This window comes from Solanum lycopersicum, chromosome 1 (genome assembly GCF_036512215.1).
Source record: "Solanum lycopersicum chromosome 1, SLM_r2.1".
Taxonomy (NCBI): domain Eukaryota; kingdom Viridiplantae; phylum Streptophyta; class Magnoliopsida; order Solanales; family Solanaceae; genus Solanum; species Solanum lycopersicum.
Window position 1 is genome coordinate 81,778,783 of NC_090800.1, and position 15,197 is coordinate 81,793,979.

Here is a 15,197-nt window from a genome sequence, read left to right on the forward strand (position 1 = left end):
CATTTCTACCAATAGAAATAAGGTGCTCTTTAGTTGTAATTATTTTTTGATGGTTATGATAATCTTTTATGGTTGTTACCAGAACGAATGTCTTAAAGAAGATATTTTGGAGGCACAATTTCAAATAGAACTCAAGGTAGAGGAAGCTCTTCGTTCGATACGATTTCTAACAAGCTATGAGAAACTACACTAAAAAAATTAATTTTTATACAATAATCTTATCAACTGAGCAGAACACAGTTCATAAATAAGATATCAAAATATTCTAAATTATCAAATTGATAAATTACACAGCTACATATTACTTTTATAAATAAATATTTATTATCACATAATTTTATAAAAATTCACTAACTAACAATACAATAAATTACTATTTCTTTGAAATAACCTTTTCACGTGCCAAGAACAATCCATTTTAATAATAATTCCAAACACAAATCTAAAGGCACATGTCTAACTCACTAGTCATGTGAAGTACTTTTTTATATCACAAAAGAAGAATAGACCCCCAATATTACAATATTGAATAATGCCTCATACGCAATTGTTATATCAGCGTCAGTTTGACCATAAATATTATTTATAATCAAACTTAATTTTATTCAAACTTTATTTTTTTTGAATAAATTATTTTCATGATTAAAAATAAAAAGCCTCCTCCAAAAGAAAACAAGGGCACAATATATATTTAATCTATTTAATTTATAATTTCATATTTCAATATAAAAAATTATATGTTCGAACGCTTGCAAAATAAATCGAAACATTCAAATTTGACACTATTATCGTAAAAGTAAACGATTGTCTAAATTTGACACGTTTAAGAAATACTCTAATTAAGAAAAACGTGTGGCCCTTCCTACGTTTCTCATTGAAATTTGAGTACATATAACATTGTAACTGTAGCCTTTTTCGACTGAAATTATTGAATTCTTTCCACTGTCGATTTCTTGGTTTAATTTTCTGTTCATACAAATATATGGATACTGAATCAGGTAAATCTTTCAGAATTGGAATGAAAATCTGTTTGGGGTTTTGAATTTTGTTCTAATTTGAGTTATTTTGTTTCGTGATTCTGTAGTGATTGAGTTCTTGGGTGATGTGCCATTGTTGCAGAGGCTACCTAGTTCTTCCCTCAAGAAAATTGCCCAACTCGTCAAGGTTAAACATTATGGTAATTTCTTTATTATGTTACCAAGAATTCAAGATTCATTATTTGATTAGTAAGGTTATATATTTAATGCTATTTCTTATAAGTTTGATAAAGTTTAATAATTTGTCTTATTTAATAGTCTATATGCTTTGTTATAACTATATCAAGAAAATCAAGATTCATCATTTGATTAATGGAGTTATATTTTTTTTTTCTGAAGAAATTGTGTATATACCCCGCCCTTATTGGCTTATTCTACCACTTAGAAGTAGGCATGGGTTTGCTTTTACTTGAAAAGCTTAAGTTGTTTCTTTTAGTTTATGGTCATAGTTCTTACATAGTTTTCATTTGATGGTAGATCTGTATAGCAAAATATTTGTAGAGGTGAGAGTTACAGTATTTGACGCATTTATCATTTGATAGTAAACCCTAATATTATTGATTGTTTGGTCACCTTTTTTTTTTCAATTTACTGTGTGTTACCGTTGCAGATCGTGGAGATTATGTTATCCGCGAAGGAGAAGCTGTGGATGGAATTTACTTTATATGGGATGGAGAGGTAATTCTGAGTTTTTTGTTTCCTTTGTTGTCTGAGTGTACGTGAACATAAATCATGAGATTGAATATTTCTATTGTTATGGCAATCTTATTTCCAGGCAGAAGTATGCGGTTTCTGCCAAGCTGATGATGAAAATCGTCCTGAATTCCAGCTGAAAAAATTTGATTATTTTGGTCATGGTAAGGTGCTCCTTGTCATCTTCGTATAATTTTTTGCCTTTTGGATTTCTCTTGATCCCAAATTCCTAAATTAAGGAATCTTTGAATTGACTATCTTGTCCTGTTATGTCCTCTAATCAGTGTTATCACCTTTTACTGTATAAATATTTTGTATGTCGCTTCAGATTCCAGATTCAGTTATGGCCTCTCTGTTGGTCTCTTTTTGGCCTCTATTAAATTAGTACCACAGTCATGTTCAATCACTTCTAGACTTTCAATCTTAAATGTTGGGTGATTACAAGGTTCGAGCTGTTATGGCAGGTTTGGCGACATCTAGACAGACTGCCGAGGTGATCGCATTGTCTAAGGTACTGCCTCTTTCCAACCATCGAATAGTTTCTTTTCCCAAGTTATTTCATGATGTCCAGGGGATTCTGCATCTATTTTTGTAGTTATGTTCTAACTTTCTCTAACGACAGCTGACCTGCTTAGTGTTGCCTCATGAGCATAATAATCTGCTCCAGCCCAAATCAATTTGGAACGCAGATCAAGAAAGAGATCTGTGTCCACTTGTGGAGCACATATTGCTCTTGGAGCCTATTGAGGTATGTTATTTATGCCTTCTGTAACCTAATCATTGACCCCCCCCCCCCCCCCCCCTCATTCCTTTAATTTTGTAGGTTGGCTATAAATTTCTGTTCTTTCCTTCTTAAATTTGTTAGTCTCAGCCATCTTTGCCAGTTTATGTACCAATAGTCGGGTATGTTCCCGCCTATGACATACTATGTCCTTTAACAAAATTTAAGAGTTTAATCTCCATTATATTTCTGTCTTTGAAACCCGTATCACTAATTCTCAACACTAAAGCATTCTCTTGTCTTTCCTCCTCCCAAATTAGAGACATGGGTTGCACCTGATAGCTGATGCTAGTGAGGAGTTCAGTTTGTAAGCCAAATGGGTTTCGCTTCATGTTAGAGAATAGAGACTTAATTGACTTGCATCGGGAATATACTGCTAATAAGTGATGTTGATATTCTTAACTACTTAGGCTAAGAAAGAAATGGTCCCTTTTCTAGTTACTAGTGAGTTTCTATTTATATTTCTGTTTTGCCATGAAATAATTTAATCCAATAAACTGCAGCACAAGGAGGTAATGAGTGTATTCAGAAAAACTCACTGGACTTGACTCCTTTAGGCTCTATGTGGCCAAGGAGTCAATGAGGTCCAATGCAAAAAAATATCTTTGATTTCCATTCAAAGCATTGGTTATTTCTTCTAAACCTATTGTCGGCAGTATGCAAAAGAGGAATTTCTTGGTACATAGCTGGTGATAGTATTTCATTCTTTACCATTGCACTTTGAACTCCGAGTCACTTGTCTTTCTTTTGTGGGATCATGGTTCCATCTATTTCATATACTTTCTTTAGCAAGCTTTTAGATCTTTGAAGGTTGATTTGCTTAAGAAATAAGATACTTGTTCTTATGAATGCTTGAATTGTTCAAGATAATTTGGTAGATCAGGATAATTGCTATATCCAATCAAATGCGCTTTCAGATTGTTTTCCTTTGGAACATTTCTCTTTTGGAGGATTGATGTTTCATTGTATCACCAGTTCAATGTCCCCTTATAAAATAGGATTATTTGGGAGTTCTAACATAAATATTGTGTTGAAGGTGAACATTTTCCAAGGTATAACATTGCCAGATGCCCCTAGATTTGGGAAAGTATTTGGAGGTCAGTTTATTGGGCAGGTAAAATTAAAATGTTCTCTTTCCCCGCCACGCCGTGAGCCACTCACTTTAATTGGAGTTTAACTTCAGATGACTTGAGACCTCTTTGTCAATAATTTTTTCGTTCTCTATGCTCTAATATGCAGGCATTGGCTGCAGCATCAAAAACTGTTGATTTTCTCAAAATTGTTCATAGTTTGCATGCCTACTTCCTTCTTGTTGGGGATCTTGAAAGTAAGTAGCTTTCTTTATTATTTTTTGCCTTAAGCACTTTTTTTTTAAAAACCTTTTAGTGATTACTTATTCTCTAGGCCTACTGCCAATGCTATGTCTGAAATAAAATAGCCAATATAAGCTAATGCACATATCTTTGAATTCTTTGGAATCCTATGTCAGAGCGCACAGCTGTATGATTTATCTAGTGTTGTTTTGGAGAAGCAGACATTCTTCCCTTTTAGTGAGTTGCAATGCGTGAAATAATTTATGTCTGCTTGTGTTCAATTTCCAAGAGGTACAACGTGTGCGCAATTACGGGTATGCATAATGCTGAGCAGAGAAAAAAGAGATTTGTTTATGTTAATAACCTTAACCTTCTTTTGAATTTTGATTAGTAAATATAAACATATTATGACTTTCAGTTTGTTAGTATTCTTAAAATTGTAACACCCTAAACATTTGGAACAGAGGTTGAATCAAAGCTACTGATGAAAAGAATCAATTTGCAATGGTAAAGCTCTTTAGTTCCCTCGATAACTACATCCAGTTTCTTATCCAGTTAAAATTTCTAGCTGGTTTTGGTTTCCTTTCTAAGGTGGAGTTTAGAACGTAGAATGATTTCTCTGCAACCACCACCAACGAGAAAAGACACAGAAAGAGGATGAGAGGCCCAGTGTGGGCTCTGTGTTACTGTTGGCATGTTGCTTCGGTGTGGTATTGGACTAATTGGCTTTTAATTGAGGGGGCATCAGGTAGGTACAACTAGTGAACTGCCTTTGCCAATCATTAATCCACATAGCCAACTGATCCTTGGATGCTGGTAAGATATATAGCAAGCTGGCTAGGGTTGAAAACTTTTTTCAGGAATCTTTCCTCCCTACACAACAGCAATTCTTGACCTCTTCGCTACCCCATATGGGAGCCTTCTTCTATATCGTAGAAAGTGGCTTGTTGGGGTTGAGGCCTATTATCTCAGCAAAAGGAAAGGTGGGGTATTCTGGAGCCTCTACAGTTTCAAACACCCTACTATTATTCTTGAAGTTTGGCTTTCTACTACATTCTTCACCTCAGTTCTCTCTCCACCTTATTCCGCAAGGCACTTATAATTATTATCAATTATCTTCTTACATATATAGGTTAAGATCATGGAATACTTTGTCATAGTTAGGAATGCCGGTAATTAGGGAAGTTCCTTGATCTGAACTTTTCTTCATGGAATCTGAATTTACCTTATTTCTAGTAGCCTAAACTTCAGATTAGGAGCTCCAAAGGGCTAATATCTTCTTTTTTTATGTTCTTTTACTTCTATAAAAAAAACACTACTATTTTTATTTCACATGGCATCAGACCTTTCACAATGTTGGTAAAGGGGCCTCTTGTATACTGTCTACAAAACCAATTCAAGACAAGTTCACTTTTCTTTTATCCTCAAATTCCACTTCATATATTTCTATATCAGTATATGTACATATATATATGTTTTTCAATAAACTAGAAAGAAAACAGACTTGGTAGTAGTGCTGCTAACTTAGTTTAGATGCTTAATGGAGCCTAAATCATTGTTTACTGTGTATAATTATAGCCAAAAGTTCTCCACCCTGATTATGTCTGTCATAGAAATACCAGTGCTGAAGAATGAAAACATCCAACCTGTAGGATTTAGGCATTTTCAGTAGCTCAATTTCTTCTTTTCATTGGATTGCGACTTTCTTTTACTGAAGGCATCAACCACCTTGCTAACCGTTCTTAGAATGCTGAAGGCTTTTTGATAAAAGCTCATTTCTTTTTCCGTGATTCTTCATGTTGTGCCCTGTTTGGGTTGTGCGGAGGAATCAAACAAACCTCTTCTGTTGCTAACTTGCTGTATGTGCTGTCAGTTAAGGAAGTATAACGCCCTCAAATTGATTTTATTTTTATTCTATAGCCAGAGTTATTGAAGTAATACAAATCTAGAGGAATTAAAAGGTATTTACTAGTATTTTTGTGGTTTGAACTAACAAGAAAAAAATTCCAATAAACCAGTATGTTCATGTTGGGGTCTGCTAGTTCTAGTATGTATCAGCTTGCTGAGCTCTGCTAACAATATGAGTTTCTTACTTTTCTTCTCTGCTCTGGCTCTTTGGTCAGTTGCCAAGATAGAAGAATCATCATCCTTCACAAGCTGTCCTTAAATTTTAGATGGTTCCCATCTCACCGTTGCTCTCCTCAAATTATGAGTAAATAATTGGCTAACATGTATAGGACTAAAGTGTTTCCCTGTCTGGCTATTGATGGTTTTTTTAGCCTTTCATGATTTTTGAAATACATTTTGTTTATTGACTTACTAAATGATTGCTGTTAGATTGAAGAAAGTTTGCTGATATGGCTTAGTTACTCTGTTACTTTCTCATGTGTTCCAGACTGAGGAAGTCAGTTCACTGGGGCATAGAGTGTTTAATCCCAGTCAGAATTATCTGTATAAACCTCTTCTTCATGTACCAATGTAAATCTGGTGAGTAAAAACTTGTATCTTACCTAGTCCCACACTTGTGATTGTAGTTCCAATCATATATCAAGTTTACCGTGTACGTGATGGAAAGAGCTTTGCTACACGGAGGGTGGATGCAATTCAGAAAGGGAATGTCGTATTCACATTGCTAGCTTCATTTCAGGTGATTTATCAGCCTTTCATCAAGTTGGTGACATCTTAGCATACCCTTTTTTGTGGCTCACTTTTGCAATTCAGCATAAATAGGTTTGCTTAATTAATATTTTTGTGGCAAGTTGATTAGATTTATGCGAAGGCATGAACTTTGCATACTATGTAATGAGAATGTGCTAGAAATAAAAATTGTGAAGAAAATGCATTGGAAGTATCAGCACAGAAAGTGTTGCTATGAATGAATTCAACTTAACTTAATTCTATTAAATTGTCCTTCATATTCTCCAGCTGTGGATATCATGTTTGCATCACATGTTGATATTAACTTTTAATCTTCTAATTTCACAAAATAACGAAGAAAGTTGAAAGTTAGCTTGGTTCACTAGGGAAGACAATTGGATCGGCTGATCAACTTTCAGTCATTTCTAAAATGCTTTGTTCTTCTCGTTTTGAAGTCCTACATGGAATACCGTATTCTGATCTTTTCCTGATTCAACTACACGAAAAACCCTAGGGCCTAGACTCACAATGATGATTGGGACTTCAATGGGTCACTTGTTTTTGCCTGGAATATTGCAGTAACTTTTTGGTTAGATTATGTGACACACTTTTATGTGTTCATTACACCATTATCTTTTTACTGGTTGTTATGTTTGTAATATTTTTCTTAAAACTAAACTGCATTTGTTATATAACGTGACAGAAAGATGAAGATGGATTTGATCACCAAGAAGCAAAAATGCCTGATGTGCCTGATCCAGAAACGGTAACCTTCTTACAGTTCAATGATTTCTGCTGTATCTGCAACTGCGCTCTGAGCCTCTTCTCCTTATGCTTTTGTTTAAATCCAATCACAGCTTTTATCAATGGAAGATTTGAGAGAAATGCGCAAGACTGATCCCCGGCTTCCCAGGTCAGACTCTGCCCGCTGTTATGCCATCATACTATAATGTTTTTAATTTGAAATTGTATGGTGTACACATATATTATCTGGTAATGTATTGTAAATGTAATGGTGTGGTCCATAGGCTTAAAAGTATTTTCCTTGACAAAACCATTTAAAATAATCAGAGGGGAAGTAATTTAGCAAATATGTGATACACTACTGAACTTGTGCCTTTGGAAGTGTAACTTCTCCAGCATGAATTGTCTTATATCTCTTGAATACTTTGGCTTCAAAGTGGATATAGTAGTACACGTTTTTGCTAGTCATGAGTTTCATTAAACAATTTTCATGGTAAGCCTGATTAACCATATCTTCACTTGTAAGACTTCCTTTTAGCAGAAAAAGAACATGAGATTATGTAGATTCTTTTGCACTCTGGAAGATCTAAGGTTCATTAGAACTTGTGAGTCTTTAAATAGATTTGAATACCAAATTATGAATGATATGATGGAGCAGAGCTGTTGCACTTTAGATAGAAGAAAGAACTGATGCAGAAAGACCTGGAAAAATCTGTTGTGAAAACTGGAAATAAGTAAATAATGCAGAACTATTTGGAGCTGGAGAGATACAGAAAGAGGTGCAGAAAAGATGCAGAGAGATACAGGAAGAGGGCAGGGCACAAGCAGAGAGAAGGAAGAAGTGAAACTGCACGTGTGACAGAAAAGAAATAACAGGGAAAAGGAGAATGAGATGAAATAAGAGGTTTAGAATAGATGCTGTTGCATTGGAAGGATAGCTCAAGCGGGATGACGGAGAGAGATAGAGAGACAATGGAGATATTTGCGACACGGTTTTACACATTAGACCCATTAGTATAGATGCTGCAGTTAGTATGAAAACAGAGTGAAGAGTGAAGAAGATATCTGAGAGAAGGGAATAAGTAGACAGGAAGAAGGAACTCAAGTCGAAGAAGGAAAGAGAGTGAAGAAGATATCTGGTACACGGTATGGCATGACAAAATTTGTTCCCTGACACTGTTCATATCACCCTTCAAGAGGCAGTTTTAACTCTCATTATGGAGGAAAATGCCATAAGCTCCAAATATGATGGAACACCTATATATTGTTTTTCACCGATGGAAACATATGACTGGTGGTGATGACTGATGACAATGAAACCAAGTATACACAACAGCATAGGGATTAGTAAGATCCTTAATATAATAAAATGGTTCTTCTTGATAAATACTTCCTAGCTAAACCTTTTTTTGATGTTATAAAAATACCTCCTAGTTACACTTATAAATCCTTTCTGATCTAATTTTCTCTCAAGCTACTTACACTAGGAATTCCAACTGTAGCACCTAGGAAACAATTTTAACCAAACAAGTCACTACGAAGTATAAACAAGCCAATGACAAAGCACAAAAATTATGCTATAAGAACTACATCTCTATCCGAAGCAAGTTGGGTTTGGCTATATGAATCTTAGATGACATTAGCAAAAACTCTTCATTATCCCAAAAAATAAGAAAAAGAACAATCATAAGAGAAGGTAAGTTGTGAGAATGTTGGAAAATGCTAACCCTGCGCACTCAATTTAGCAATAGGAGTAAGGATGGTGGAAGCTTCTTGTTAATATGAGCATCCTTTTGTGGTTACAATTGGTTACAATCTGGTTCCCACGTCCAACTACTGAGCTGTGACTTATTTAGCTGTTAAAGCCTGTAATTCAACTGTCTGACATGTGAACACAGGAATGCTTTGTTTTGTTTTAATTTTAGGTTTATTATTATGTTTTCCGGGAGCATTTAGATTTGGGTCTAAAGGGATGTCGGATTTTTCTTTTTGATTCGTCTGTCAGAAAACACAAGTAGTTTTAAGTTGACATCTTTTTGTTTGAATTCAGAACATTTCATCAGCTGCCATCTTATGAAAGGCATGGTGATGTAGTCAATTAATGAAATTTAAATTTAGGCCTTGACACGGTACATAATTATTGTTTCCTTTAGCAAGGTTTAATTGAGAAATAAAGGTCATTCTTGATCTTAGCACACTAACTTAAGCCTCAAATGATTTTTGACAACTCTGAATTTAATTAATGTGAAGGAAAACATTATCAAGATTAATTGATTGCAAATTTTCCTACCTTGTCCTGAGATCTGAAAATTGAAGCTGCATAAAGCTTTTTCATTCTGTTTGTGGTTACTTGTTTTTGGGATCCTTCGTTAGGTGATGCTAACAGAGAATTTTGACAGGACATACCGAAATAAGGTTTCTACTGCAAAATTTGTTCCATGGCCAATAGAGATAAGGTTTTGTGAACCTAACAATGCCACTAATTACACCAAGTCTCCTCCAAGGTTGGTCGTGCTTTCAGTTATTTATTTCCCTTCTGAGGTAGCAACTGTAATTAACTAAACTGACAGTCCAAGGTTTTCATCATCTCTTTCCCACACAGCTTGAGATATTGGTTCAGAGCAAAAGGAAAACTTTCAGATGACCAGGCCTTACATAGGTAATCTATCAGTTCTTTTATCTAATTAGCTGAGCTCATACTTAAAAGGAGCAAAGCAGTCTGTTTAGTAGCCTTGTCTGATCTCAGCAAGAGACTGTCATAAGGTGATTTGTTATTGATAGAGAAAGAGTTCCAAAAAGAACTTGCGGACTGGGGGTACACAAGTGAATACAACTTTGTTATCTGCACTTCTTTGGGTATACTCCCACTTGGGACCGTGTATAGCTAATATTAGTGCTTCAAAAGTTGTATATTTTTTTTCTTCAAAGTCATCTTTCTTCCTTGTAAGTTGTAGGTTTATATTTACCATCAAAAAGGGAACATAAAAGAAATTAAAATCAGGAACATATTATTTTAGCATACAAATTTTTTTTACATTTATTGCAGAATGAGTCCATATAACAGTCTGCATCTTTTCATGCAATATTTATGCTTGTTGCAGATGTGTTGCAGCATATACATCAGATCTAATCTTTCTTTCAGTCAGTCTGAATCCTCACCGAAAGATGGGTTTCGAGACAAGTTCTGTTAGTCTGGATCATTCGTGAGTTCCAACAACTTTTAGACTATTTTGTTTTATTTCTTTAAATGTGCCATCTTTATATTTATTATGAATATGTCGATGTTTGCCTGAGCAGCTTATCATCAAATTTTTGCTTGTATTGCCTTTCAAACTCTTGAATATTCACTTCTAACAACACAACATCACAGATTTGCCTACGCATGCCTTCATCTATTGATTCTTCAGCCATGAACTATGGTCCCTTGAAGAAATTGCCACTGGGCCTCTCTGATGGTTAAGTGGCATCATACAGGGTGGGGAAACCTACAACCTGTAGTCCCTACAAACTTATACAGAGCCTTCCTTACCTGACTTAAGGCTGCTCATAACACACCTGTGTGGGTCCGATCCCTGCCTTTGGTTGGGAAAATAAATAGAAAGGTAAAAGAACAATATAAGGTGGCAATGAAGAAGGGATATGGTGGAGTGATGTTGGTAATTGAAGTCCAAGCCTAGGTTTTACTTCCACTACTGGTGAAGGAGTTACTGGAGGGCATTGAAGTGGTGTTGAGTCATTCAGAATGTGTTAAACCTGTCCCAGATGGTCTCAGTTGGACCTCTTTTTACTAATTACAAGTTTACAACTTCTTGTAGCAATAGTCTCTTATAGGATGGGAAATTAATGTCTCCAACTTAGAAATTTTTGTGTTGTTGACATGAAAGAGAGGAAATCCGAACTTTCCAGATTCTGATAGGTCTTTGATGAGATTCCCCCATAACGTTACACATGGAATTTAAAGCTCAAAATAGTGTTCCCTGGAATATCTTACTTGAATCACGAGTGTCTTTTATTGCTTGTTAAAGGAAAACATTTGGCATGCAAATGTACTTATATTTTCACTTCCGCCCTTTTCCCAGGATGTGGTTCCACAGACCTGTGAGAGCTGATGATTGGATATTGTTTGTGGTAAGAAAGAAAAGCTAAAGTACTCGTGATGTTTTTAAGAGCCATCATCTCTTTACTCGTGGTTTCCATTACTTGCAGCCTTCGCTCTAACTGTTTATCATTTTATAGATCAACAGTCCGACTGCTTATAATGCACGTGGCTTTGTGTGGGGGCAAATGTTTAATAGGAAGGGAGAGGTAAAGTACTAGTTCTGAAATGTGAATTCTGTGAGCTGCCTAAGCGTGTTTCGTTCGTTTTATTTTCTTGCTTTGTTTATGTGCCTATTTTTAATGCTTGTTAAATCTCCAGCTCGTAGCGTCAATTACTCAAGAGGGCTTATTGAGGCCAGCCAGAAAACTACCTCCATTTCGACCAATGCTCTAATCCATGCCAGGTCGAATGAGAAAAGAGGACTAGTCACTACAGGTTCATTAGCAGTAACACTGCTGTAGAGCTCAAATAAACACTACAGAGGTTGCGAGTCGAGCTATGACCATATCTTTGTTCTATCATTCAGAACTGGCCTGCCATTGTCACCTTTATATATTCCTAGCCCCCGCGAAAAGAGGCATTGAAGTTGTTACATAGATCGACCTATGATAGTTCAAGTCAAAAGTTATTGTTCTGTTTTTTTCAAGTTTCATCTTCTATTAGGATATGATTTGATCTCAAGATGTCATTTGTTTAATGTCTTTAGTTGACTAACACTCGCTCTTTATTCAGGAAGAAATAAATCCAATGTAATTTCATGAACGTTGTGACTACTCAAGGAAGATTTGCATGTATCAATCTGTCTTTCTTGCTCGCCTCTCCTTTTAAGTATGTACATTACAAAATGTATCTGGTATTCCAGATACAAGACTTGGTACAGTTTTAATTCACATACAAATGAGTTGCAAAATCGAAATGTCAAAAAAGAATTGAACAATTCTCGTACTGAAACAAAAGCGATAAAAGGCTAAGTGTTACGTGTTCAACAATAAAAATGATCAAAAATCAAATAGATACTAAAAAGTAGATCTTGGCAAAGCAGTTTCAGAACCTAACATTTCATATTGAGGGGTTAGCATACAACTCATTTCTTCTTTTCACCACCTCCAGTAGCCCTGGATCACACAAAGACAAGAGATAAGCGCCTAGTAAAAAACAATAGTCATAAAAGTATAACATTCAAGTTGAAATGCTGTCAATTACCTCATTTTACGGAGAACACTGGACATCTCTTCACGCTTCTTCTTTGCTCTCTTGTGAGTACCCAGCTTCCTCTTGGCTACCTTAAGAGCACGTTTGTCCTTTCCAACTTTAAGAAGCTCAGTAATTCTCTTCTCATAAGGTGCAAAACCAGCTACTTCCCTGATAAGGCTTCTAACAAAATGTATTCTCTTACTGGTTTTCTAAACAAGAGACAAAGAGAAGCAAACCTATTAGAAGTCCTGATAAAGTTAGATTTTAAGAGTAACTTTTTTGTGTGTGGATGAGTTTAGATATTGGTTAGATAACCGAAATGGTTAACATCCGAAACAATAAAAAACAAAGAGATCAAAAGCATGGAAACAAGAAAACAACTTACCCCTTTTCTATCAGAAGGGCGGGGAGCCAACTCTTTCTTAGTAACAACATGTCCTTTGTTAAGACCCACAGAAAGGCCTGTATTTGGCTGCTTTGGAGCCATCCCTACAAATAACCAAGGCACATAAGAACCAGGAAAGTGATTATAAGCAGCTATTATTCAACTATAGTAGGCTTAAACGCCACATGTCTGGTTCTGGTCATACAAACTACAATTAACACGCATGCATCAACGACCATACTGAATTTGTTAGTTAGGTAAGGATGCATTAGAAAAAATAATGCATGCATTAGCTTTGTGTATTAATACCTTGTTTGGTATACTTTTTTAGTCTATGTTAGACTAATCCAAGCCTTAGTTATTCACTCTATTTGGTATTATGCTATGTGTAACTAATACGTGGTATTAGCAATGCAAGGGTTCATAATGCATGCATTAGCATGTTAAAGACACAATTGCCCTTCAAAACCTCATCCACATCCTTACCACCATATTTATGGAAGGTACTTTTGAGAACAAATAATTTTTTTTAGAAATTATGCAATGCAAGTTATTTTTAATATACCAAACCAAATCGAGCATAAAAAATAATCTAAGCATAACTAATGTTAGTATAACTATTATCAACATTACCAAAACACCCTATTCCACACTACAATTATACACTCTACCAAAAAACCCCATAGAGTAGAAAATGTATGCGTCTATACCAAAATGGGCCGTTAGGATGTTACGCAGTCACAAGTACTGTTATGTGAATAGTGTCTGTGAGATGCTCTTTTTTCAAAACCGGCCAAAAATAGATAAAAGGAAATGGAGAGAGGAACATAAACTAATCCACTTCACAAGTTGGTTTTGACACTTCGTACACTTACTACACTTAGAAGCCAATCAAGAAAATAGTTTATACTCTCAAAATAGTCTTAGACCAAAAGGGCACACTATAGTTTTTTTTTTTTTTTTGAAAATGTTTATGGTGGGCACACTATCGTTTATATTCTCAAAATAATCTAAACTAACAGCCTATACCAATAGACAAAATTAAGATACCATGCCAAAAACCAAGACCATGTCTAACTTAATTTCTTCCCGCAGTGCTGTTTAAGCAAACATAACCAAGTGATAAAATCACCAAAATGGAGATCCAACTACTCTTTTGTGTCAAACACATTTAAAAGGTAAAATAAATCTATATTCATCAAAACAATCCATAGCTTAACAAAAATAAGCTGTGTCATTTCATTCCCAATCAAAACAATCAAAACACCCTTAATGCAAAATAACTTAATACTACACCAAAGTAGCATATCTCTTCATCAAGTACTCCCTAACTTAACTTTCCGAAATGCGGAAGAAGCTGAACAAGCTCGTTTTCAGAGGGATCACTTTATCAAAATAGTAAATGCAATTCTAGCTTAAGTCACCGGATTCGAAATATAAATGCATTGATCACCCCTCCGCGACGACAAATTCAGCTCACTATAAAATCATTTTTTATACATATAACACTCGGTTTAAAACAATGGATACACCTGCACACACGTATATGTAACTATCTATTACTAAATGTCTATTTTTAATCTAGACGAAGCATATAATACTGATTAAGCATATAAATCGCACACTAACCTAATCAGCTCCAACAGAACTTCGTTACTCGAAGAATTTTCACCAAGTACCTGCAGAAGTTGCAAAAACAAAGGGCAAAATATCAGTGAAATAACAAATTACAGAGAATTTAGATATTCAGTTTGATTTAGCTAGGGTTTTGACCTTTGACGGAAATAGTCGCCGGAAGCGCTGAGGACAGAGCTAGGGTTTTTTTTTCTGATTGCAATACAGAATTTATATTCTGCATATTGACGGGGAAGAAGGGTAGTTTTGGTAATGACCTAAAGTATGGTAATGTTTAACGTTTTGATGATAAAGCCCATGTATTTCTTCTAAATTATAGAATTAGCACCTTCAAATTTATAAATGTTGCAATTACCCCCTTTCAAATAAATATTTTGATGATTCCTTTTTTTTTTTTAGTGCTAGACTAGATTACCTTTTTGTTCGTTAAGAAAAAAAAACGTATTTAATAATTTTGGTCCAAGTAAATATCTTGATGTTCGAATTTCATATTAAAAGTTAAATAGGTTTAGACTTTTTCAAATATGATTGTGTTTTTCTTTTAATAAAATAGAGTCACGTAAGAAACATTGTTTTGGTCACATTAATAAAATAATGGATATTTTATGTGCTACCGTAATTATCTGGATTAAAAATAATATATTTTGAATAAAATAGTTATCCTACGTAATTAAAAAAA

At 35.0% G+C, this 15,197-nt stretch overlaps 2 protein-coding genes across 2 annotated transcripts; one reads left to right on the forward strand and one right to left on the reverse strand.

Annotated features, from left to right (window-relative positions):
* Positions 1–715: 715 nt before the first annotated feature.
* Positions 716–12,102, forward strand: LOC101252120 (acyl-CoA hydrolase 2). The gene is made up of 17 exons (XM_004229851.5): positions 716–998; positions 1,085–1,177; positions 1,648–1,715; positions 1,813–1,894; positions 2,195–2,241; positions 2,353–2,478; positions 3,548–3,625; positions 3,751–3,838; positions 6,359–6,471; positions 7,165–7,227; positions 7,319–7,374; positions 9,605–9,709; positions 9,808–9,864; positions 10,307–10,408; positions 11,285–11,333; positions 11,442–11,510; positions 11,623–12,102. The coding sequence occupies exons 1-17, from the start codon at positions 983–985 to the stop codon at positions 11,695–11,697; spliced, it is 1,287 nt and encodes a 428-aa protein (XP_004229899.1). The 5' UTR covers positions 716–982; the 3' UTR covers positions 11,698–12,102.
* On the reverse strand, positions 12,089–14,781 carry LOC101268719 (large ribosomal subunit protein eL36y). The gene is made up of 5 exons (XM_004229907.5): positions 14,657–14,781; positions 14,513–14,562; positions 12,884–12,987; positions 12,508–12,707; positions 12,089–12,419 (listed from the first exon to the last, which is right to left on the reverse strand). Exons 3-5 carry the CDS (start codon positions 12,983–12,985, stop codon positions 12,389–12,391), a joined length of 333 nt encoding a protein of 110 aa, XP_004229955.1. The 5' UTR covers positions 12,986–12,987; positions 14,513–14,562; positions 14,657–14,781; the 3' UTR covers positions 12,089–12,388.
* Positions 14,782–15,197: the final 416 nt, after the last annotated feature.

Bases quoted from the DNA above. Each gene is read 5' to 3' on its own strand.
- LOC101252120 (XM_004229851.5), top strand. The intron at 1,178-1,647 runs GTAATTTCTTTA...TTACCGTTGCAG, and splicing joins CGTCAAGGTTAAACATTATG to ATCGTGGAGATTATGTTATC. The intron at 7,228-7,318 runs GTAACCTTCTTA...ATCCAATCACAG, and splicing joins ATGTGCCTGATCCAGAAACG to CTTTTATCAATGGAAGATTT.
- LOC101268719 (XM_004229907.5), bottom strand. From the start codon at position 12,985: ATGGCTCCAAAGCAGCCAAATACAGGCCTTTCTGTGGGTCTTAACAAA. The intron at 12,708-12,883 runs GTAAGTTGTTTT...TCTCTTGTTTAG, and splicing joins GCCCTTCTGATAGAAAAGGG to AAAACCAGTAAGAGAATACA. The intron at 12,420-12,507 runs GTAATTGACAGC...TGTGTGATCCAG, and splicing joins AGTGTTCTCCGTAAAATGAG to GGCTACTGGAGGTGGTGAAA.